Source organism: Gadus chalcogrammus, chromosome 7 (genome assembly GCF_026213295.1).
Source record: "Gadus chalcogrammus isolate NIFS_2021 chromosome 7, NIFS_Gcha_1.0, whole genome shotgun sequence".
Taxonomy (NCBI): domain Eukaryota; kingdom Metazoa; phylum Chordata; class Actinopteri; order Gadiformes; family Gadidae; genus Gadus; species Gadus chalcogrammus.
The window spans coordinates 33,013,294-33,037,842 of record NC_079418.1 but is presented as its reverse complement, the minus strand read 5'-3'; the positions used below and the strand labels follow the sequence as shown (position 1 = coordinate 33,037,842).

The 24,549-nt window shown below is 49.6% G+C and overlaps 1 protein-coding gene across 1 annotated transcript; it reads right to left on the bottom strand.

Moving 5' to 3' along the window:
- Positions 1 to 5,648: 5,648 nt before the first annotated feature.
- On the bottom strand, positions 5,649 to 22,423 carry adssl (adenylosuccinate synthase, like). Its single transcript, XM_056595008.1, has 13 exons — positions 22,118 to 22,423; positions 20,205 to 20,307; positions 20,045 to 20,113; positions 19,308 to 19,358; positions 15,910 to 15,976; positions 15,248 to 15,355; positions 14,607 to 14,688; positions 13,479 to 13,605; positions 11,189 to 11,343; positions 10,394 to 10,518; positions 9,980 to 10,077; positions 8,846 to 8,995; positions 5,649 to 6,366 (listed from the first exon to the last, which is right to left on the bottom strand). The coding sequence occupies exons 1-13, from the start codon at positions 22,337 to 22,339 to the stop codon at positions 6,314 to 6,316; spliced, it is 1,410 nt and encodes a 469-aa protein (XP_056450983.1). The 5' UTR covers positions 22,340 to 22,423; the 3' UTR covers positions 5,649 to 6,313.
- Between the last annotated feature and the right edge of the window lie 2,126 nt (positions 22,424 to 24,549).

Genomic DNA, 24,549 nt, shown 5'->3' with positions numbered 1-24,549 from the left:
AGGCAGGAGCAGTCTTAAGTCTAATCGTCACGGAGACCGAGCCTCCAACTAGGAACACATCCTCTGAGTGCTTCACCGTCTAACAGCTGACCGTGTTAAAGCTCTTAAACCTTCCCTACTGCACCTTCACCTGCAACCTCCTGAGGCTCCAGTCGTTTACGGCACTCGTAGACATTTGGACTATGAAACAAGAACCTAAACATGAGGGAAATATGAATGATTATTATTCATTTCCATTCGATTCACCACATAATGGGGAATCAAAAGAACTTCATTAGAAAAATAAAAACAGTTTTGGGTGTTTGAAACTATAGACAAAATACTTACAACCGTGTATATATATAAATATATACATATATTAGAATATATACATACTGTAATTCTACAATAAATATAAAATACACCAATGTCCTAACGTCCACCTCAAACCTGTACATCCACGTGCACCAGGACTTCCACCTCGTGGCTTAATGAAAGACTCTGTAATGTGTAACGTGATCCTCCATCACCCATCACTACTGCAGTCCAAGGTGAGTCAGGCCTCCTATTGCTGGAAAGGCTCAATCTGATTTATTGTAGGCACTCACCAAATAAACTGCTAAACACATTTCAGCTCCTTCAACTCAATCTGGGTAAGAGCCTCGCGCTGCTGCCCCCTCCCAGAAGGAGCTCCGAGGGGTCAGAGGTCAACGCTCTGCTGCCTCCTCCCAGAAGGAGCTCCGAGGGGTCAGAGGTCAACGCTCTGCTGCCTCCTCCCAGAAGGAGCGGCCAGAAGGAGCTCCGAGGGGTCAGAGGTCAACGCTCTGCTGCCTCCTCCCAGAAGGAGCTCCGAGGGGTCAGAGGTCAACGCTCTGCTGCCTCCTCCCAGAAGGAGCTCCGAGAGGTCAGAGGTCAACGCTCTGCTGCCTCCTCCCAGAAGGAGCGGCCAGAAGGAGCTCCGAGGGGTCAGAGGTCAACGCTCTGCTGCCTCCTCCCAGAAGGAGCGGCTAGAAGGAGCTCCGAGGGGTCAGAGGTCAACGCTCTGCTGCCTCCTCCCAGAAGGAGCTCCGAGGGGTCAGAGGTCAACGCGCTGCTGCCTCCTCCCAGAAGGAGCGGCCAGAAGGAGCTCCGAGGGGTCAGAGGTCAACGCTCTGCTGCCTCCTCCCAGAAGGAGCGGCCAGAAGGAGCTCCGAGGGGTCAGAGGTCAACGCTCTGCTGCCTCCTCCCAGAAGGAGCGGCCAGAAGGAGCTCCGAGGGGTCAGAGGTCAACGCTCTGCTGCCTCCTCCCAGAAGGAGCGGCCAGAAGGAGCTCCGAGGGGTCAGAGGTCAACGCTCTGCTGCCTCCTCCCAGAAGGAGCTCCGAGGGGTCAGAGGTCAACGCTCTGCTGCCTCCTCCCAGAAGGAGCGGCCAGAAGGAGCTCCGAGGGGTCAGAGGTCAACGCTCTGCTGCCTCCTCCCAGAAGGAGCGGCCAGAAGGAGCTCCGAGAGGTCAGAGGTCAACGCTCTGGCCGGAGCTCTGAGAGGTCAGAGGTCAACGCTCTGGCCGGAGCTCTGAGAGGTCAGAGGTCAACGCTCTGGCCGGAGCTCTGAGAGGTCAGAGGTCAACGCTCTGGCCGGAGCTCCAAAGGTCAGAGGTCAACGCTCTGGCCGGAGCTCCAAAGGTCAGAGGTCAACACTCTGGCCGGAGCTCCAAAGGTCACAGGTCAACACTCTGGGCGGAGCTCTGTCAGGTCAGAGGTCAACGCTCTGGCCGGAGCTCCAAAGGTCAGAGGTCAACACTCTGGATGAGGCCAGCAGCTCAGCCAATAGAGAAACAGTAAATTCCTCTTCTAATGAATCAATGTCTACTACATTAAGATATTAGGGATGTCCAAATTTCAGAGTCCTACTCTTAAAGACACATGATTGTTGTTTTGCTCTATTTAACGTCTCTTCTCTTTGATAATCCTGCCGTTATAACTTGTTATTCAGAGAGGCGTGTTCGATTCGCCGACGGAAAATGACCGGAAAGATCTCCACATCCATCAGTCGTCATACTGGTTCTTTAATAACCACATCTTCAGCCACATTATTTATGGAAATCCTGGTATTAAATGTACATTTAAAACCTGTAATCAATCAGTAGACTATTTCTTTATAATAATCGCTCACGGATCCACTTATTTCCAAAGACACACACACACACACACACACACACACACACACACACACACACACACACTAAAGGCTCCTTACTTTTTCCTCTGGCTCTTCCTCCACCGGTTGCTTCAACGTTTTTCTAGGGAGCCTGAATCCACAGGGAGAGAGAGTAAGTTCAGCAGTTAACCGTCGCACCAGCGCCAGAACGTGAAGGCTTGAGGAGGAGTAGGACTTCAGGAGGAGTAGGACTTCAGGAGGAGTAGGACTTCAGGAGGAGTAGGACTTCAGGAGGAGTAAGGCGACAGGAGGAGTAGGACTTCAGGAGGAGTAAGGCGACAGGAGGAGTAAGGCGACAGGAGGTGAAATGCGACAGGTCTGCGATCACAGAGACCGGACGCTTGGGCGGCGGGGAGATGAGTGAGCGTCTGATGACTGGACTTCGATTATGAGGAGAATACTTTTTTTTTTTTTCAATTAACTCATCTCACATTCATGAAGCCTCGTTTGTGATGACGCCGGCGTTCCTTCGGCCGCACACTGAGGCTTTGCAGACGTGTGCAGTTCAGGCCACTAAGGAGGCACTTTAGAGCTACGGGAAGATGTGGGAGAAACACCGTATTGATGTTCTCTGGTAAAGCAACAGCATCACAGAGGAGAGGAGGAACAGGCTGTGAGGTGCATACAGTCTACACCTATCTATCTGATGTTACAGTGCGGAGGTGTATCAAGTACACATCTATCTATCTGATGTTACAGTGCGGAGGTGTATCAAGTACACATCTATCTATCTGATGTTACAGTGCGGAGGTGTATAAAGTACACACCTATCTATCTGATGTTACAGTGCGGAGGTGTATAAAGTACACACCTATCTATCTGATGTTACAGTGAGGAGGTGTATAAAGTACACATCTATCTATCTGATGTTACAGTGAGGTGTATAAAGTACACACCTATCTATCTGATGTTACAGTGCGGAGGTGTATAAAGTACACACCTATCTATCTGATGTTACAGTGCGGAGGTGTATAAAGTACACACCTATCTATCTGATGTTACAGTGCGGAGGTGTATAAAGTACACACCTATCTATCTGATGTTACAGTGAGGAGGTGTATAAAGTACACATCTATCTATCTGATGTTACAGTGAGGTGTATAAAGTACACACCTATCTATCTGATGTTACAGTGCGGAGGTGTATAAAGTACACACCTATCTATCTGATGTTACAGTGCGGAGGTGTATCAAGTACACATCTATCTATCTGATGTTACAGTGCGGAGGTGTATAAAGTACACATCTATCTGATGTTACAGTGCGGAGGTGTATAAAGTACACACCTATCTATCTGATGTTACAGTGAGGTGTATAAAGTACACACCTATCTATCTGATGTTACAGTGCGGAGGTGTATAAAGTACACACCTATCTATCTGATGTTACAGTGCGGAGGTGTATAAAGTACACACCTATCTATCTGATGTTACAGTGCGGAGGTGTATCAAGTACACATCTATCTGATGTTACAGTGCGGAGGTGTGTAAAGTACACACCTATCTATCTGATGTTACAGTGCGGAGGTGTGTAAAGTACACACCTATCTATCTGATGTTACAGTGCGGAGGTGTATAAAGTACACACCTATCTGATGTTACAGTGCGGAGGTGTATAAAGTACACACCTATCTATCTGATGTTACAGTGCGGAGGTGTATAAAGTACACATCTATCTATCTGATGTTACAGTGCGGAGGTGTATAAAGTACACACCTATCTATCTGATGTTACAGTGCGGAGGTGTATAAAGTACACATCTATCTATCTGATGTTACAGTGCGGAGGTGTATAAAGTACACATCTATCTGATGTTACAGTGCGGAGGTGTATAAAGTACACATCCATGTAGTATTAGAGGAGAGGAGGAGCCGAGGCTGTGAAGCTGATCCAGAGGTGGTTTAACTAACGCCTGATCAACACCCGTACAAATGATTTGCGCGAAGGCCAACTTGGACGGCTCCATGAAACAAACTGATCCCAGTACATAAAGGTGGCAGACGGGGGAAAGTCAAGCCCGGTGTGAAAGGTCAAACCCAACTCACACCAAACTAACGTCGCCCCACGCCAGAAGCCCATTGGCTGAATAAGATTCAAATATTAGCAAGATATTTGTTCAGAAACAGGTTCTGAGCGGTGAGATCACTAACACCAGCAGAAGAACCACTCTGAGCGGCTTCACACCTTGTAATGATCCGGTTAGAATCCATTCTGTCCGTTAATCACATCCCTGCACAAGGCTTTTACCATGGAGGGGGGGGGGACATACTGAAGGAAGGAGGGGGGGGGGGACATACTGAAGGAAGGAGGGGGGGGGGACATACTGAAGGAAGGAGGGGGGGACGACGACATACTGAAGGAAGGAGGGGGGGGGGACATACTGAAGGAAGGAGGGGGGGGGGGGGACATACTGAAGGAAGGAGGGGGGGGGACATACTGAAGGAAGGAGGGGGGGGGGACATACTGAAGGAAGGAGGGGGGGACGACATACTGAAGGAAGGAGGGGGGGACGACATACTGAAGGAAGGAGGGGGGGACGACATACTGAAGGAAGGAGGGGGGGACGACATACTGAAGGAAGGAGGGGGGGGGGACATACTGAAGGAAGGAGGGGGGGGGGGACATACTGAAGGAGACGGGAGGAAACAGCAGCTGTGTGTGTGTGTGTGTGTGTAATAAAATATTCAGTTCCAAACAAACAGACTGCTGTGGCTAACTAAGGCTCAATTTAGACGGAGATGATCAAGACAGATAAACCCAATTATGGCGTTAAGTTCACTTTTTATTCCGCGTTTAGACAAGCTTTTTTTTAGGGGAAATCTGCATGCATACGGTGTGTGTGAAATTCTATGCAGAATGCATGGCAGGTGGCTCGCTTGCCTGTACTGCACAGGATGTGACGTAAATGCGTACGCGACGAGAGCCAGCGTGGGCAGATGAGAGCACACTTCTGCGTGGTTAACCCTTTAGCCGGAAACACAACGGTAAAAAAAGTGGTTTCCCTTTTTCCCTGTCGCCGTCTAAACGAAAGGCCCATCTGATAAAATATTGTGTCGTTTTCACCCGCAGGCGTAGTCGTGTAAACAGGGCCTAAGGTGGGGCTGAGGTTCATGATCGTTAAGATATTACGACCGTAATACGTTTCTTTGAGAAAGGGCACCTATGTTACTACCACTCACCAGCCTTAAGAAGCCATTTTAAATCCTTCCAGTTGTGACATCACCAGCGGAAGGGTCCACAGCGAACGAGACATGCCCCAAGCCACCAGTTGGTACAGTCCGCCAGGAAGGCCACTCCCACTTGTGAGGCCACAACTGGATCCACTCGGACATGGCTCATCGTGACTCCTCCCCCTCACACATCGGACAACTCCATCGGCACGTGTAACAACACACATTTCAAATCTCTGTAGCTCTCCACGATTGGTAGAAGAGTTGGTAAGGCCAGTAAACAAACTCACCCAGAGGCACGAAGGTCAAATGAAGACATTTATTAACAGCAGTAACAGTCAGTGAATCACAATGAAATGGAAGAGCATGGGAAACAGGAACTATTGACACCAACAAATGTAACGCCGACCCCCCCCTGACCCAGAAGGACCTGCTGGCTCTCGACCCCTGCCTGGTCACAGGGCAGGGGTCGAGGCCCCAGGGACAGGGGGGCTCTGCTGCTGGTCACTAGTGGCGCTGTGGTCATTTACAGGATGGACCATCAATTAACATTTCAAAAACAAGAAAAATAATCTGGTTCATCTTCTTTTGTTATTTTATAACTTTATTATTGTCCCTCACACTGCACCAATAGTGTAGTTGATTAAAAACAGGATCCAAATGAACCGAACAATGTGTACTTACAGTAGTATAAAGATGTAAAATGATCTCTAGTCCGTTATAAACCCTACGTCTCCAAGTCTTAAATGTTCAGACTAAACCCTCAGAAACAACGTCCAGACCAACTGAAGTTCACCTCCGCTTTAAAAGACTCTAATAAATACCGAATGTATCGTGAATCCATCTTAAATTACACAAATTGGAAGAATTACCGGAAATGTCGAAAACAACTAAAAGTGAAGGCGAGCGCCTGGGCAGTCTGTGGTCTGATCCGCCTCCGGCCGTCCCATTGGTTCAGAGGAACCACCAATCAGAACAGCTTGATCATGCTCTCCCGGGACTTTCCGACGCCAACCCATTTAACTGAAGAAGAAGAAAGAAAAAAACAGGAAATAAAGAAAAAACGCAGAAAGATGAAACATGAGCGGCTTCTTCCTGAAAGACCGGAGTGGTTTAGTTACATTAGAGCAACAAGCTGTCACTCACACACAGCTAGACACACACACACACACACACACACACACACACACACACACACACACACACACACACACACACACACACACACACACACACACACACACACACACACACACACACACACACACACACACACACACACAGCTAGATGCACACAGCACACAGCTAGACACACGCACACACACACAGCTAGACACACGCACACACACACACACACACACACACAGCTAGACGCACACACACAGCTAGATGAGAGCACACACACACACACACACACACACACACACACACACACACAGCTAGATGCACACAAGCACACAGCTAGACACACGCACACACACACACAGCTAGACACACGCACACACACACACAGCTAGACACACGCACACACACACACACACAGCTAGACGCACACACACAGCTAGATGAGCACACACACACACACCGCTAGAAGCGCAAACAGACACACCGCTAGACACACACTGACTGCTAGACACACACCCCCCCACACACACACAGCTAGACGCACACACACACATAGAGACACTCACATCGCTAGACACACACACACACACACACACACACACACACACACAGCTAGATGCACACAAGCACACAGCTAGACACACGCACACACACACACAGCTAGACACACGCACACACACACACACACACACACAGCTAGACGCACACACACAGCTAGATGAGCACACACACACACACCGCTAGAAGCGCAAACAGACACACCGCTAGACACACACTGACTGCTAGACACACACCCCCCCACACACACACAGCTAGACGCACACACACACATATAGACACTCACATCGCTAGACACACACACACACACACACACACACACACATATAGACACTCACATCGCTAGACACACACACACACACACCTAGAGTTAGACTCACAGGTACACAAATACAGACAGGGACTCACTAACCTAGAAAGACACACATACACAGACGTACCAACTAGGGGTGTAAACGTCACACGTGACACGACCCCTTTGTTGTTTCGTGTACACGGTTAACCGTTTCTTTATTAATTAATGAATTTGTTACTTTTCTTTAAGGTGGACCGCCATCGCGCTATAGGGGGATTATTTGTTCATGAACACCGAGCAGAATGATCGCAAAGAGAACATTTGTTTGACTGGTTGCCATGGTTATCTCTGTGTGGTTCATTTACAGTTGCGGTGTTAATTAGGATGTTGACAGCTTACTGTAACATTAAACTGTAATCAGACAACGTGGTTATACGCTATAGACCCGAAAGTATCTGTGGTATAAAGGCTGGGACGAATTTCAAATTATAAATATGTACACTTTATGCTGGAAGTATAGACTGCCGCTATTCCCAATGAAACGATGGGCGGTGATTGGTCTTCAAAACGAGAGCTGGTAAGCACGCTGTAGACCCCAGAGAGTAGAGTATCTGTGGTATAAAGAGCTGGTAAACACGCTGTAGACCCCAGAGTAGAGTATCTGTGGTACAAAGAGCTGGTAAACACGCTGCAGACCCTAGAGAGTAGAGCATCTGTGGTATAAAGAGCTGGTAAACACGCTGCAGACCCCAGAGAGTAGAGTATCTGTGGTATAAAGAGCTGGTAAACATGCTGCAGACCCCAGAGAGTAGAGTATCTGTGGTATAAAGAGCTGGTAAACACGCTGCAGACCCCAGAGAGTAGAGTATCTGTGGTATAAAGAGCTGGTAAACACGCTGTAGACCCTAGAGAGTAGAGTATCTGTGGTATAAAGAGCTGGTAAACACGCTGCAGACCCTAGAGAGTAGAGTATCTGTGGTATAAAGAGCTGGTAAACACGCTGCAGACCCTAGAGAGTAGAGTATCTGTGGTATAAAGAGCTGGTAAACACGCTGCAGACCCCAGAGTAGAGTATCTGTGGTATAAAGAGCTGGTAAACACGCTGCAGACCCTAGAGAGTAGAGTATCTGTGGTATAAAGAGCTGGTAAACACACTGCAGACCCCAGAGAGTAGAGTATCTGTGGTATAAAGAGCTGGTAAACACGCTGCAGACCCCAGAGAGTAGAGTATCTGTGGTATAAAGAGCTGGTAAACACGCTGCAGACCCCAGAGTAGAGTATCTGTGGTATAAAGAGCTGGTAAACACGCTGTAGACCCCAGAGTAGAGTATCTGTGGTATAAAGAGCTGGTAAGCACGCTGCAGACCCTAGAGAGTAGAGTATCTGTGGTATAAAGAGCTGGTAAACACGCTGCAGACCCCAGAGAGTAGAGTATCTGTGGTATAAAGAGCTGGTAAACACGCTGCAGACCCTAGAGAGTAGAGTATCTGTGGTATTCAGGCTGGGAGGACTGTCGAGCTCTACCTGGGACCTGTAGGAAGTCTTCTATGAAGTGGACGTAGTCCCGGGCCTGGGGGGGCAGGTCCTCCATGCTGCGGACCCCCTCCGTGCTGCAGCACCAGCCGGGGAGCGTCTTATAGTCCACCTTCACGCGCGTCAGCACGTCCATGTTGGCTGAGGCACCGGGTAACACACACACACACACACACACACACACACACGTTAACACACCGGTAACACACACGTTAACACACCGGGTAACACACACACACGTTAACACACCGGGTAACACACACGTTAACACATCGGGTAACACACACGTTAACACACCGGGTAACACACACGTCAAGACACCGGGTAACACACACGTCAACACACCAGGTTAACACACGTTACACACCAGGTAACACGCCGGGTAACACACACACGTTAACACACCGGGTAACACGCCGGGTAACACGCCGGGTAACACACACACGTTAACACACCGGTAACACACACGTTAACACACCGGGTAACACACACGTCAAGACACCGGGTAACACACACGTCAACACACGTGTTACACACCAGGTAACACGCCGGGTAACACACACACGTTAACACACCGGGTAACACGCCGGGTAACACGCACACGTTAACACACCGGGTAACACACACACGTTAACACACCGGGTAACACATACGTTAACACACACATGTTAACACACACACACACGTTAACACACCGGTAACACACACGTTAACACACCGGGTAACACACACGTCAAGACACCGGGTAACACACACGTCAACACACCAGGTTAACACGCCGGGTAACACAAACACGTTAACACGCCGGGTAACACACACACGTTAACACACCGGGTAACACACACACGTTAACACACCGGGTAACACACACACGTTAACACGCCGGGTAACACACACGTTAACACGCCGGGTAACACACACGTTAACACGCCGGGTAACACACACGTTAACACGCCGGGTAACACACACGTTAACACGCCGGGTAACACACACGTTAACACGCCGGGTAACACACACGTTAACACGCCGGGTAACACACACGTTAACACGCCGGGGAGCGAGCGAGCGAGCGAGCGAGAGAGAGAGAGAGAGAGAGAGAGAGTGAGTGAGTGAGGGTCCACCTACCGGGGAAGCTGGGCAGGACCTCCCCGTCCACCTTGTACATGATGCCCACCTTGATCTCCTCGAGCGTGTCCAGGATGTCCAGCTTCGTCAGAGCGATTCTGGACAGGAAGGAGAGAGCATCCATCATCTAACCCGCAGGAAGTGAGGTGGGAGAGGGCTGGGGGTCAACTACTATACTGGTGCTCTAAACCAATGGAACGGAAAGTCCCGCCTTCTCCTCTAAACCCCTATAACTGAAGGTCCCGCCCTCTTCCCTCTTGTCCCATGAAACAGAATGACCCGCCCTCCCCAATCAAACCAATGTAACAGGAAGTCCCGCCCTCTCCACTAACTAATTCGGACCCGTTGGTTCTGATCCAGGGTTCTGTGGTTAGCTCCGCCCCCGTAGGAGCGCGGCCTGTGATTGGTCCTTACGCGCTGAAGCCGTTGACCATGTGGGCGTATCGGACCAGGATGAGGTCCAGCCAACCGCAGCGCCGCTTCCTGCCCGTGGTCACGCCCACCTCCCGGCCGCGGGACTGCAGCAGCTCCCCCGTAACCTGAGGGGGGGGGGGGGGGGGGGGGGGACACAGGGGGCGTCAGGGGGGGGGCAGAACCAACACCGGGGGGAGGGGGGGGGGGGGCAGATCCAACACACAGGGGAGGGGGGGGGGGCAGAACCAACACCGGGGGGAGGGGGGGGGGGGCAGATCCAACACACAGGGGAGGGGGGGGGGGGGGGGCAGAACCAACACCGGGGGGAGGGGGGGGGGGGATCCAACACACAGGGGAGGGGGGGGGGGGGGGGGGCAGAACCAACACCGGGGGGAGGGGGCGGACGACGGCACACAGGGCCCGTCAGGGGGGGGGCAGAACCAACACCGGGGGGAGGGGGGGGCAGAACCAACACCGGGGGGAGGGGGGGGGGGACAAACAGGGTCCGTCGGGGGGGGGGCAGAACCAACACACGGGGGGGGGGGGGGGGGGGGACCCCAGCAGCAGCACTGAGGTCCGGGTCCTGATACGGTCGGCTGACAGCGGACTGATACCGATTAGTAATCAATACTGTGATCCGTTGGAGCCGCCGGCCGAGAGACCCAGCGGCCCTGCTGCCTCAGGGAGGGGGGGGGTTACGTAGCAGTACTGTACACATTAATGTACACAGTGAGGACGTTATCAGTGCAGTAGTACTGCAGTAGTACTGCAGTAGGAGGGTGAGGTGGTACTCACGTTGTCCTGCTCGGTGGGGAAGGCCCCCACCCCCACCCTGGTGGTGTAGGCCTTCACCACGCCGTAGACACGCCCCACATGGCAGGGGGGCACGCCCAGCCCCGTGCAGACCCCGCCCACCGTGCAGTTAGAGGACGTCACGAAGGGGTAGGTCCCTGGATCAATACACACGATTATTAATACATAGCCATCCCTGGATCAATACACACGATTATTAATACATAGCCGTCCCTGGATCAATACACACCATTATTAATACATAGCCGTCCCTGGATCAAGACACACGATTATTAATACATAGCTGTCCCTGGATCAATACACACGATTATTAATACATAGCCGTCCCTGGATCAATACACACGATTATTAATACATAGCCGTCCCTGGATCAATACACACGATTATTAATGCATAGCCGTCCCTGGATCAATACACACGATTATTAATACATAGCCGTCCCCGGATCAATACACACGATTATTAATATCAATGCATAGCCGTCCCTGGATCAATACACACGATTATTAATACATAGCCGTCCCTGGATCAATACACACGATTATTAATATCAATACATAGCCGTCCCTGGGATCAATACACACGATTATTAATATCAATACATAGCCGTCCCTGGATCAATACACACGATTATTAATATCTAGCCGTCCCTGGGATCAATACACATTAGGGCTACAACAACGAATCGATAAAATCGATAAAAATCAATTACTAAAAGCGTTAGCAACGAATTTGGTCTTCGACTCGTTGAGTCGCGCGATACGTCACTCGTAGGCGCAGCACTGGTTACAGCCAGCCGCGACAGGTTGGTTCACGGTTCATGCACGCCCACAGCGAGCTGTGTGAGCGACCACAGCTTGTATTTTGGACTTATCTTAACACTGGACTGTAGGCCTACATAAAAGGGTTGGACCTTCACTGTCTTTGGGTTAAAAAACTCCTTCAACTCAGTATCCGTCTAGTCTAGTCCAACCAAACTCTGTCAGCTGCTGCTGCTGCAGACGGTGTGCAGACAGGCTTGGAGTCGGCACCGCGTGCATCAACAGTCATTCAAAGCAGCGGTAGTGAAAACACAACCGGACGGTGTAGAAAGTCCCGTCAGTTAAAAATAGTGATGCAGTTTTTAAATCCATGTTAAAATCGGCAGGATATATAGAGCTAGTTAGCTTAAAGAAAGTAGCAAACCGTGTGAAATGTGATGTGTGCAGGTCGGCTCGGTAATATGATTGATGTGGTCAAATGCAAAATATGAGATTTGGGCGAAAACATGTTTACCCAGCAATATTAAATGGATAGTAAAAATGGAATTATGACCTGTTTAACGTTCTATCTTGAGCTATGATCATCTTATCAGCAATTAAGGCAATAATACAAGTTATATTTCAACAAAATATTAGAAAAGTATCAATAGTGGTATCAATAAAGACTTGGAGCGTTAAGGAGTCTCGAAAATGGTATCCATACTAATAAAAATTAACGATCTACTGTCATCTGAGAGAAATTAAGATGATTTAATTTATTTTTAACCGTTAGTATTTACCGGCTAAAGATCTTATCGGTTGACCGGTTAACCATGAACATCCCTTATATACTGTATACATAAATGTATATCATACATTGCATGTTTTTTTTGTGTTATCCCAGTTATGTTTTTTTATTTTTCTATCATTTAATATTACTTTTAATAGTACCGGGACATTGGAGTCTGCACTGTGAATTTGAAGTAAGGTTCCGTTTTTGAATAAAAATGCGGCAATTACAAATGTTTCTTTTTTTATCCGATTCACCGATTAATCTAATATTAAAATAATCGTTAGTTGCAGCCCTAATACACATGTTTATTAATAATACATAGACGGCCCTGGAGATCAATACATAGGATTATGAATAATACATGGAGTCGTCACAAAGGGGTAGGTCCGTGGGGATCAATACATATGATTATTAATATTAGTACATAGACGTCCCTTGGGATCAATACGTATGATTAATATTAGTACATAGACGTCCCTTGCGATCAATACGTATGATTAATATTAGTACATAGACGTCCCTTTGGATCAATACGTATGATTAATATTGGTACATAGACGTCCCTTGGGATCAATACGTATGATTAATATTAGTACATAGACGTCCCTTGGGATCAATACGTATGATTAATATTAGTACATAGACGTCCCTTGGGATCAATAAGTATGATTAATATTAGTACATAGACGTCCCTTGGGATCAATACGTATGATTAATATGAATCCATGGAGCCGCTCACCGAAGTCGATGTCCAGCAGGGCTGCGTTGGCCCCCTCCACCAGGATCTTCTTGCTGGGCCCGGTCAGAGCTTGGTGCATGAAGTACACGCCGTCCGTCACCAGGGGGCGCAGCCGGACCACGTAGCTCTGCACACACACTGGCTTTAGACCACGCCCACTCACAGGGTCGCTTTAGACCACGCCCACTCACAGGGTCGCTTTAGACCACGCCCACTCACAGGGTCGCTTTAGACCACGCCCACTCACAGGGTCGCTTTAGACCACGCCCACTCACAGGGTCGCTTTAGACCACGCCCACTCACACTCTCTTAGAACACACACACGCTGTCTTAGAACACACACACACACACACTGGTTTACAACACACACGCTGTCTTAGAACACACACACGCTGTCTTAGAACACACACACACACGCTGGTTTAGAACCCACTCATAGGCTCCCTTCATAAAGTCTCTGAGTACCTTGAATTGCACTATGTAGATTTATTATATATTCTATTTATTATACATTATATACACTACCGTTCAAAGGTTTGAGGTCACTTAGAAATGTCCTTACTGTTAAAGCTAGCATTCAGCTAATCAGAAATACAGTCCAGACATTGTGAATGTGGTGATGACTGTTCTAACTCAACGGCTGATTACTGATGGAATGTCTCCAGGGGTACAGAGTGGGTCTAGAGGTACGACCTGGTAGGGGGGGGGGGGTCACCTCCAGGGGTACAGAGTGGGTCTAGTGGTACGGGGGGGGGGTCACCTCCAGTGGTACAGAGTGGGTATAATAGTACGACCTGGTAGGGGGGGGGTCACCTCCAGGGGTACAGAGTGGGTCTAGTGGTACGGGGGGGGGGTCACCTCCAGGGGTACAGAGTGGGTCTAGTGGTACGACCTGGTAGGGGGGGGGGGTGGGTCACCCTCCAGGGGTACAGAGTGGGTCTAGTGGTACGGGGGGGGGGGTCCTCTCCAGGGGTACAGAGTGGGTCTAGTGGTACGGGGGGGGGGGTCACCTCCAGGGGTACAGAGTGGGTCTAGTGGTACGGCCTGGTAGGGGGGGGGGGGGGCTCATCTCCAGGGGTACAGAGTGGGTCTACTGGTACGGCCTTGGGGGGGGGGGGGGGGGCTCACCTTGAGCTGCGCCAGCTCCCCCTCCACGTCCAGGTTCAGGGTGGGGTACATCGTGAGGAAGTGGTCTGCCAGCACGCGGAACCTGGAGGGGGGGGGGGGGGAGTTAGGGGGTGAAGGTCGTCACCAACAGAGACTACGACAGGCGGCCATTAGGAGCTACAGCAGGAAATAGAGCAACTAATCACGCCTGAGGCCGGGCAGCCAATCAGAACCGGTTTGTATCGACAGTCAGTATGAAGTCTAGAGGTCAGCCCCGAGGTCAACCAGGGGTCAGCCCAGGGGTTAGCCCAGGGGTCAGCCCAGCGCTGCGTCTCCATGGCAACCCGGCTCAACACAATAGATCCCGTTCCCGTGGGAACGCCGTTGGCGAGGACATGGCCGCTACCGGATCACCGTGGAAACTAGTTTCACCTCTGGAACCCGCTGATAGAACCCAGACTGACGGACGACCGGTCGGAACCAGAACCGGAGACCTGTGGCTGACATCACCAGCAGTATGTCCCCCACAATGCAAAGCTGCGCCCCGTCCCCCACAATGCAACGCTCCCCCCCGTCCCCCACAATGCAACGCTCCCCCCCGTCCCCCACAATGCAACGCTCCCCCCCGTCGCCCACAATGCAGGTGATGAAGAGCCGCTCACTTCTCCTCGAACACGGGGAAGTCTGACACCAGGTCGCAGATTCGGAGGCCGTTACGGGCCGCCTTGGAGGAGTAGGCGGGGCCTATGCCCTTCTTGGTCGTCCCCAGACTGAAGAGAGAGACACACACACACACACACACACACACACACACACACACACACACACACACACACACACACATTAATAAGGATGTTAACAGTGAAAACAGGTCCTGATGTGGGTGTGTCTGATCGCTAGGGGAGGAGCCTGACTTGGTAGTGGGTGTGTCTGACTTCTGGGAGAGGAGCCTGACGTGGTAGTGGGTGTGTCTGATCACTAGGGAAGGAGCCTGACGTGGTAGTGGGTGTGTCTGACTTCTGGGGGAGGAGCCTGACGTGGTAGTGGGTGTGTCTGATCACTAGGGAAGGAGCCTGACGTGGTAGTGGGTGTGTCTGATTTCTAGGGAAGGAGCCTGACGTGGTAGTGGGTGTGTCTGATCACTAGGGAAGGAGCCTGACGTGGTAGTGGGTGTGTCTGACTTCTGGGAGAGGAGCCTGACGTGGTAGTGGGTGTGTCTGATCGCTGGGGGAGGAGCCTGACGTGGTAGTGGGTGTGTCTGACTGCTGGGGGAGGAGCCTGACGTGGTAGTGGGTGTGTCTGATCGCTGGGGGCGGGGCCTCACTTCTTGCCGCCCTGCTGCTGTCTCTGCTGCTCCTGGATCCCGTCCACTGCCTGGTGGAAGTTGAACACTGCAGGACGAGCACAGTCAATAACCCCTCAATAATCAATACTGCATATCATAACAACACAATCAATACTGTATATGATAACACCCAACATCCATCAGTAATAAATAAAATGATAAAACACCTCTCATTAATAAATAGCAATATTCAATACATTATTAAATTACACCTTAAACCTCTAGATCATTGGTTTTCAAAGAGTTCGGGCCGCGGGCCAATGGTGGCCCGCGGAAACATTCCTGGCGGCCCGCATTGACCATAGATGTAAGTAAAACTAGAACTGCAAGCAGTTATGCAGGGGTCCAAGAAGTGTGCATTTCGCCGGCACAACGCGACAAGAAATGTGCATTTCGCCGCCACAACGCGAAGTAAAATAAAAAAATATATTTTTTTCTTTTTTTAATAACAAAATTAATTTAAACATTAATTAAATAAATAAATATAAAGAGAAAAGAACGTTTGCCGACCCTCAATTTTGGGTTCCTAAATTGGCCCTCAGCTGTCAAAACATTGAGAACCCCTCTTGGGGATACTAAATCATCAGTCTTATAAACATTTGTTTTGTACTCCAGAGTGACAACCAAGTGCAAAACGATGTGCCATTTCCTATTTATTTGATCAGTTTCAGTGTGGAGAAACTGTGTTCCCAAGAGGCTGAGCTTACAGGAAGGGTTACAGCAATCTTGCACAGTCTAAAGAGCGCAAAGGAAACTTCCCTGTTCTACTGTTTTATCCTCATTTCATGACAGCTGCTATAAGAACAGCAAGTCACTGAAGAAATGAAATCGTTTTACTTAGCTTCGACTCTTGCAACAGGAGAAATCGTGGCTCTTTCTCCAAGAGTAGTCGCTGAGCTCCCATTTACCGAGAAGCAGCAGCACAGTGTTCGGGTTAGCCGCTCTAAGTTACCCGTGTAGAACGTTATTAGTTCCGTAAAATCAGTAAAATCAGTTATTTTATTTGGTCATCACGGGGGGCCACAAGGGGGGCCAGGGACATGTCTAAAGGGGCACTGGCCCCTGTAGGCCCCTGTGTAGAATCGCCATTGATGGCCCGTGTTGTAGCAATGTTCACTACCATGATAAAAGCACCCTGCAAATTCGTAGGCTGTGTTTGTACTCGGGGTATATCCGTCTAGGAAGGATGGTCCATATTGAATAGGGTGACCAGATTTGAGTTTGTGAAAAAGAGGACACTTCGTCGCGGGGGGGGGGGGCGGGGAGGGGGGGGGGGGGGGCTAAACATGGGTATTTTTTCTTGTGAGTTCGTGCCCGTGAACTTACCTTTAGCGTTTAGGCATGTCTGCCGACAGTGGCGAGTCCTAGGTCCCAATTGCGCCCCGGGCCAAGATGTTGACGGGGGGGTGGGGGGGGGGTGGGGGGGGTGGTGGTGGGGGGGGGGGGTGGGGGGTGGGGCGGGGAGGGGGGTTATGTATCGTGAGCCTACGTACTTCAGTGTGGGTTTCATTCCGTCCTATACACGGCACCTTTCTCAACGAGCACATGAGATCGGTCTCTGCCCAATGACAGACTCTCTCTACAGTCAGCTCGCGCAAGAGAGGTGGAACGTAAGGGAGATACCATTTCCAGAACTTGGAAGGCCGTAATAACCATAGACATATACAATGGTAATAACTAGTAGGTTTAAAAAAAAAAAAAGATAATAATAACAATAATATATATATATTTTTTTTTGCGACGGGAGGCAAAATACCGGACGTTTTTGGAATCCCTGCCGGACGCATTTTTTAGGTCTCGAAAAGAGGACATGTCCGGGAAAAAGAGGACGTCTGGTCACCCTAATATTGAACCTCATCACGATTGAGAGCATGGTGAATCTCCACAATCCAAACCAAAACTCCAGGCAGGTTGTCAGCCCGACATCTAACCCAGAGTGCCCTCCATTTAAATAAATAAATTAGAATCAGTTAAATTACCATCTATTGCTTAATAAGATAACAAAATGGTAATTTAGCTTATGGCGCACTTATGACAGCCCTTGCGCAATAATATGAATTTTAAGAACTGGTTGATGGTGGTTCCCCACATGTGTAAGATAATGTTTTGATTTGCAAAGCAAACCATTTCTGTTTCCCTCCTTCTTCATTTTGTCACTTGAAGTCGTCCCCATTTTGTATACTTTACCATCATTGCCAGTAACATTTTTTTTATTATTATATCAATATTAATTTAAACAAAAATATAAATATATATAAAGAGAAAAGTCGACTATCTCTAGCTTCTATTAAATCCTGTTATTTGTTATTTTAATCCGACTGTACATTACTTTGAAAGGATGAACCTCAGTTTTGTGATTTTAGACCTCCCCTGGCCTCCCCTCCCGGAGGTCCAGGGGCAATGCTTCTGTCCACCACCCTCCCCTGGTCCACGGTTGCAATGCTTCTGTCCACCACCCTCCCCTGGTCAGGGTGCAATGCTTCTGTCCACCACCCTCCCCTGGCCTCCCTCCCCTGGTCCAGGGTGCAATGCTTCTGTCCACCACCCCCCCTGGTCCACGGTGCAATGCTTCTGTCCACCACCCTCCCCTGGTCCACGGTGCAATGCTTCTGTCCACCACCCTCCCCTGGTCCACGGTGCAATGCTTCTGTCCACCACTGGGGTGCAATGCTTCTGTCCCACACTGGGGTGCAATGCTTCTGTCCACCACCCTCCCCTGGTCCACGATGCAATGCTTCTGTCCACCACCCTCCCCTGGTCCACGGTGCAATGCTTCTGTCCACCACCCTCCCCTGGTCCACGGTGCAATGCTTCTGTCCACCACCCTCCCCTGGCCTCCCTCCCGGAGGTCCAGGGTGCAATGCTTCTGTCCACCACCCTCCCCTGGTCCACGGTGCAATGCTTCTGTCCACCACCCTCCCCTGGTCCACGGTGCAATGCTTCTGTCCACCACCCTCCCCCGGTCCAGGGTGCAATGCTTCTGTCCACCACCCTCCCCCGGTCCAGGGTGCAAGGCTTCTGTTCCACCACCCTCCCCTGGTCCACGGTGCAATGCTTCTGTCCACCTCCCTCCCCTGGTCCACGGTGCAATGCTTCTGTCCACCACTGGGGTGCAATGCTTCTGTCCACCACTGGGGTGCAATGCTTCTGTCCACCACTGGGGTGCAATGCTTCTGTCCACCACTGGGATGCTGACGGAGTTTCCCCCCTCCTTTGACGGCCCTCAGTCAAATATCGGGTTCCTAAATTGGCCCTCAGCGGTCAAAAGTTTGAGAACCCCTGCTCTAGATTATCAATCACTTTCAAAATGGAACACAACACCTCTGAATAATCAATATATTATTAAGTATTGATCCATCAGACGACCCTGGACTCACCGATGTGAGCGCGGTCGGAGATCTTCAGCCTCTCCTCCCAACCCTGGAGACCTGAGGACCACAACACCATCAGAGGACTAGATACACACTAGATACACGCTGGATACACGCTGGATACACGCTGGATACACACTAGATACACGCTGGATACACACTAGATACACGCTAGATACACGCTGGATACACGCTGGATACACACTAGATACACACTAGATACACACTAGATACACACTAGATACTGGAGTCCACAGCACGGATCAGAGAGCTAGATACATACTAGATACAAGCTCGAGTAGATACACAGTAGATACACACTAGATACACCGTAGATACAAGCTGGAGCAGATACGATGCCATTTCCTCAATGCATGCTAAGAGAGGCAGACTCAGAACCAGCCTCTGACCCAGCCTCTGACCCAGCCTCTGACCCAGCCTCTGACCCAGACTCTGACCCAGACTCTGACCCAGCCTCTGACCCAGCCTCTGACCCAGCCTCTGACCCAGACTCTGACCCAGACTCTGACCCAGACTCTGACCCAGACTCTGAACCAGACTCTGAACCAGACTCTGAACCAGACTCTGAACCAGACTCTGAACCAGACTCTGAACCAGACTCTGAACCAGACTCCGAACCAGACTCCGAACCAGACTCCGACTCTGAGCCAGCCTCTAGGCTCTGAGCCAGCCTCTAAGAAGGCTCTTCAGCAGACCTCCAGGCCGGTCTGAACGTCTCGTACCTTTGCCTTTCTGCAGGTTCTTCTCCGCCTCATCAAACAGCCCTGGTAGGTGGATCACCACGCCGTTACCTAGGTTACAGAAAAACACGCTTCAATCAGACGGCTCAACGGACGGACCTGTTGGATGTGTTGGCGCGTGGTGACGGTGGGAGGAGCCTACCGATGAAGGAGAGGGCCTTCTTGTTGAGGACGCCGCTGGGCAGCAGGTGGAAGTCGTACTCCACCGAGTCCACCACCACCGTGTGGCCCGCGTTGTTCCCGCCCTGCGCACAAACACAGCAGCTTAGCACTAGCGTCATGTCAGCTTTAGCCTCCACACAGGGCCCTCTTGATGCATTCAGAACACATTGAGCTTAGCTTCATGTTAGCGTAGCTTTAGCCTCCACACACGGCCCTCTTGATGCATTCAGAACACATTGAGCTTAGCTTCATGTTAGCGTAGCTTTAGCCTCCACACAGGGCCCTCTTGATGCATTCAGAACACATTGAGCTTAGCTTCATGTTAGCGTAGCTTTAGCCTCCACACAGGGCCCTCTTGATGCCCTGCAGAAGAAACTTTAAACTTTAGAAAGTTTAAAAGTTTAGAATAATGTTTCATGCATCCATTTCCTCTTGATTAAAGCGTGTCATGGTTCCTACGCGAGCAGCGTCAGAGCGGGGGCCAGGAGTCAAACCATACAGAGAATCACGAGACTCAAGACGTTGGCCTTGAGGGCAGAGGCTGCAGGGCCTGGAGGCTCCAGGGCCTGGAGGCCCTGGAGGGCAGAGGCTGCAGGGCCCAACGCCACGGCCAGGACCAACACGGCCAGTCACACGCCAACACGCCCGGGGCACTTAATCTACGCACTTATCGTATGTCGTATTTAGCTATAGTAATTAGTCATGTAGCATCTTATCCTACCTATCTCTGTTGTATACGGGGAATGGGTTAACCTAGTGATGGGTAGCGCTTGGTTCTATGAACCTCCTTACTGTACAGACAGAGATATATTGTTGTTTCTCTTTCTTCTGACAAATGTACTTATTGAGTCACCCTGAAGGTGAACAGATGGACGTCAGGCGCCTCAACCAGCTGAGCCTGGAACCCTCACCGCCCGGGGGGGGGGCTCTAAGGTACCTCCAGATAACAGAGACCTCAGACAGAGGCCAGTCAGCTGCAGAGCACCACCGGGCCGCCCCGGGCAGACTACTCGTTGGTTAAGACGTCGTTATCTCGGCGTGGAGGCCACGAGATGGCCGCCCCAGAACCAACCCCCGCTCCCCCCCTTAACACACACACACACACACACACACACACACACACACACACACACACACACACACACACACACACACACACACACACACACACACACACACACACACACACACACACACACACACACACACACACGTTGTAGGACAGGCCCCGTCCGGTACCAGAGGGCTCTTGAGGCCATGACCCCTCTATGACGTCTTCGGATTTGAGTCCTTTTGCCAGGAAAAACTTTGTTGTTGTTTAACGTTTTTCTCTGTGATGTAAAGACGACAAAATAATTCTTTCCTTTCAATTATTGGGTTTTAGTTGTTCTCCACTAACTCACTACGAGTTACTCCCCGTCCCGCTCCGGCTCTGGTCTGAGTTACATCAGCAGAGGAGCGGGGTGTCTTCACATCAGGCCGTTCTGGACTTGACTGGAATGTGCGTCCTTCTGCACAACAACACTGGCCTCGCTGGCGCACCCATCGTAGTTACACAACTCCACATCCTGGAGCCACACTGCTCAAGACAAGAGTGTGTGTGTGTGTGTGTGTGTGTGTGTGTGTGTGTGTGTGTGTGTGTGTGTGTGTGTGTGTGTGTGTATAAACATTTCTGGGATGGCGTGAAGGACAGCTCTCGCGTGGGTACCCTCGCCTGTTCTCGCGAGACCGCAAGGTCATTTTTATATACAAACACACACTATGCTTCTAGCGCTAGCCGCAGATGTCGAAGACTGTAGAGGACACCGCGTTGGACACACAACTCCACAACACAAACACACGCATTAAGACCAAAGCCTTTCTTGGCTTAACATGTGAGTCGGGTCTCCATACCTGGCACCGGCACACGATGTCCGCGTCCATGGCCAGCAGGTCCACCACCTTCCCCTTGCCCTCGTCGCCCCATTGCGCCCCCAGCACCACCGTCACTTTGTTCCGCGGCTCCTTGTGGGAGCGCAGCAGCTCGTGGAGGCCGTCCCGAGCCCGCTTCAGCACCGGCTCGCCGTTCACCTTCGCTGCTTCTTTGCCGTTAGACATCGCGCTGTTGGACGCCATGCTGCACTAGGGGAGGCGCTCTGCTCCGGGAATCAGTTTACCGCGTTTCACTGCGACGGAGGAAGTGCAGTTCTCTTCGCGGCCACTAGGGGGCAACATGGGGGAGAAATTGCAGTTCTGGACCCGGCCACCAGGGGACAGCACGGGGGAGAAGTGCAGTTCTGGACCCGGCAACCAGGGGGAAGCATAGGGGAAGCATGGGGGAGAAGTGCAGTTCTGGTCACGGCCACCAGGGGTGAGAAGTGCAGTTCTGGTCCCGGCCATCAGGGGGCAGCATGGGGGGCATACGTGCAGTTCTAGACCCAGCCACCAGGGGCTATACGTGCCGTTCTGGTCCCGGCCACTAGGAGGCAGGACGGGGGCGATTACAGCTTTGGATGACTGGCGAAGGGAATAAGAATAAAAAAAATAGATACAAATATACAGACTACAAAAACATGTTCAAACTACAAATATGTGTGTACATATTTATAGATATATATACTGTAGTAAGATGTGTATACAAAATTATATACATATTATATAGATCATTAGAGTATTAGAAATGTAGATGCAAAATCATATAATCAAGGTCAATGTCAAGGTTCAACTTTATTAAATTTGTCTTTGGCACAGTGCATCATTGCTTTCTTAACATACCGAGTACAAAAGAACAAAAAACACAACCACAGACACAAACACAAACAGACAAACCAACAATTTAACATCGAGAACATGGAGCTTTGTAGACTTAGATTGCCCCTTGCTGTATAACATAGAAATCTACAGTATGGATAAAGTGCAAGTGTTTATTGCACTAGAACTTATGGATATTGTGCTGTGTACTAAAGTGCTTAGTTCTAAAGTTCCATGCGCTAAAGTGCTATGTGCTAAAGTGCACATAGCACTTTCAAACATACATCATCAGGAAGTGTTGTGTAGGTCAGTTGTTATTAACCTTTTGGTGAAAAACCTTTACAGTATCTATACAGTATATGTCTATAAAATGCAGTTTGCAGCTGTAACGTAAGCGTGTTTTCTGTCTCAGCCACAGTGCGTATAACACAAAGTCAGCGCCACTACATAATCAATAGAAAATAAAATATAAATAATAGACAGGACTTTCTGATAACATTGCCAAATTTTATCATGAAATGGGAGGTGTCGACTCTCATTTAACTTAAGTGAAATGACATTATTACTATCATATACATATATTAGATATACCATTATAATATACATATATAGTATATATACTATTATCATATGCATATATACTATTATAATATACATAACCGATACATAACCAAGCAGGGTTTTACACCTCATAATATTATTAACCATTTCAAATGAGGAATGACTCATGAACAGCATGATGGGGGGATGGTGGAACATGGGGATGTGTTATTGATATGTTATAGATATGGTTAAAAGTGTTATTACTTGATGAAGATATGTTTTACATGTTTATAGATCTTTGGAGGAAGTAATCTGTACAGCTGTTAATTGTCTTTGTTACTGTAGCATGGTATTGGAATAGGCCTACCTACGATAATATAACATAACTAGTAGTAACTAACTTCTTAATTACTTTAGCTACTCTCTTAGTTGTAACTTATAATAACTATTCTCTGATTTAATGTGTTCCACTTTAAACCACATCCACACACAAGACCGCCTTGTTTTACTTTATTTCAGCAGCATAGACCGTAGTACAATAGAACATACAATAATATAACAACCAGTACAATATTAGATATAGTACACTGTACAGAGACTCCAGTAGAACCAGTATAATATCAGTACACTGTACAGAGACTCCAGTAGAACCAGTATAATATCAGTACACTGTACAGAGACTCCAGTAGAACCAGTATAATATCAGTACACTGTACAGAGACTCCAGTAGAACCAGTATAATATCATTAACAGTTCAAACCGTTTTTACTCGTGACGGCATCAAGATGGACGCCCGTCGTGATTGGCTCCTGGGGATCGCCGTGGCGACCGGTCGTTAGTGGGGTCCTACACAGCAGTGGCCTATAAAACTGACAGGCAACTTGAGGACGACTGGCTGTCAATTCATAGGTCATCACCCTGCGCCCCGACAAGCTGTCACTCAAACACATGCTGTCACTCAAACACGCACTGTCACTCAAACACACAATGTCACTCAAACACGCTGTCACTCAAACACACGCTGTCTGTCACTCAAACACACGCTGTCACTC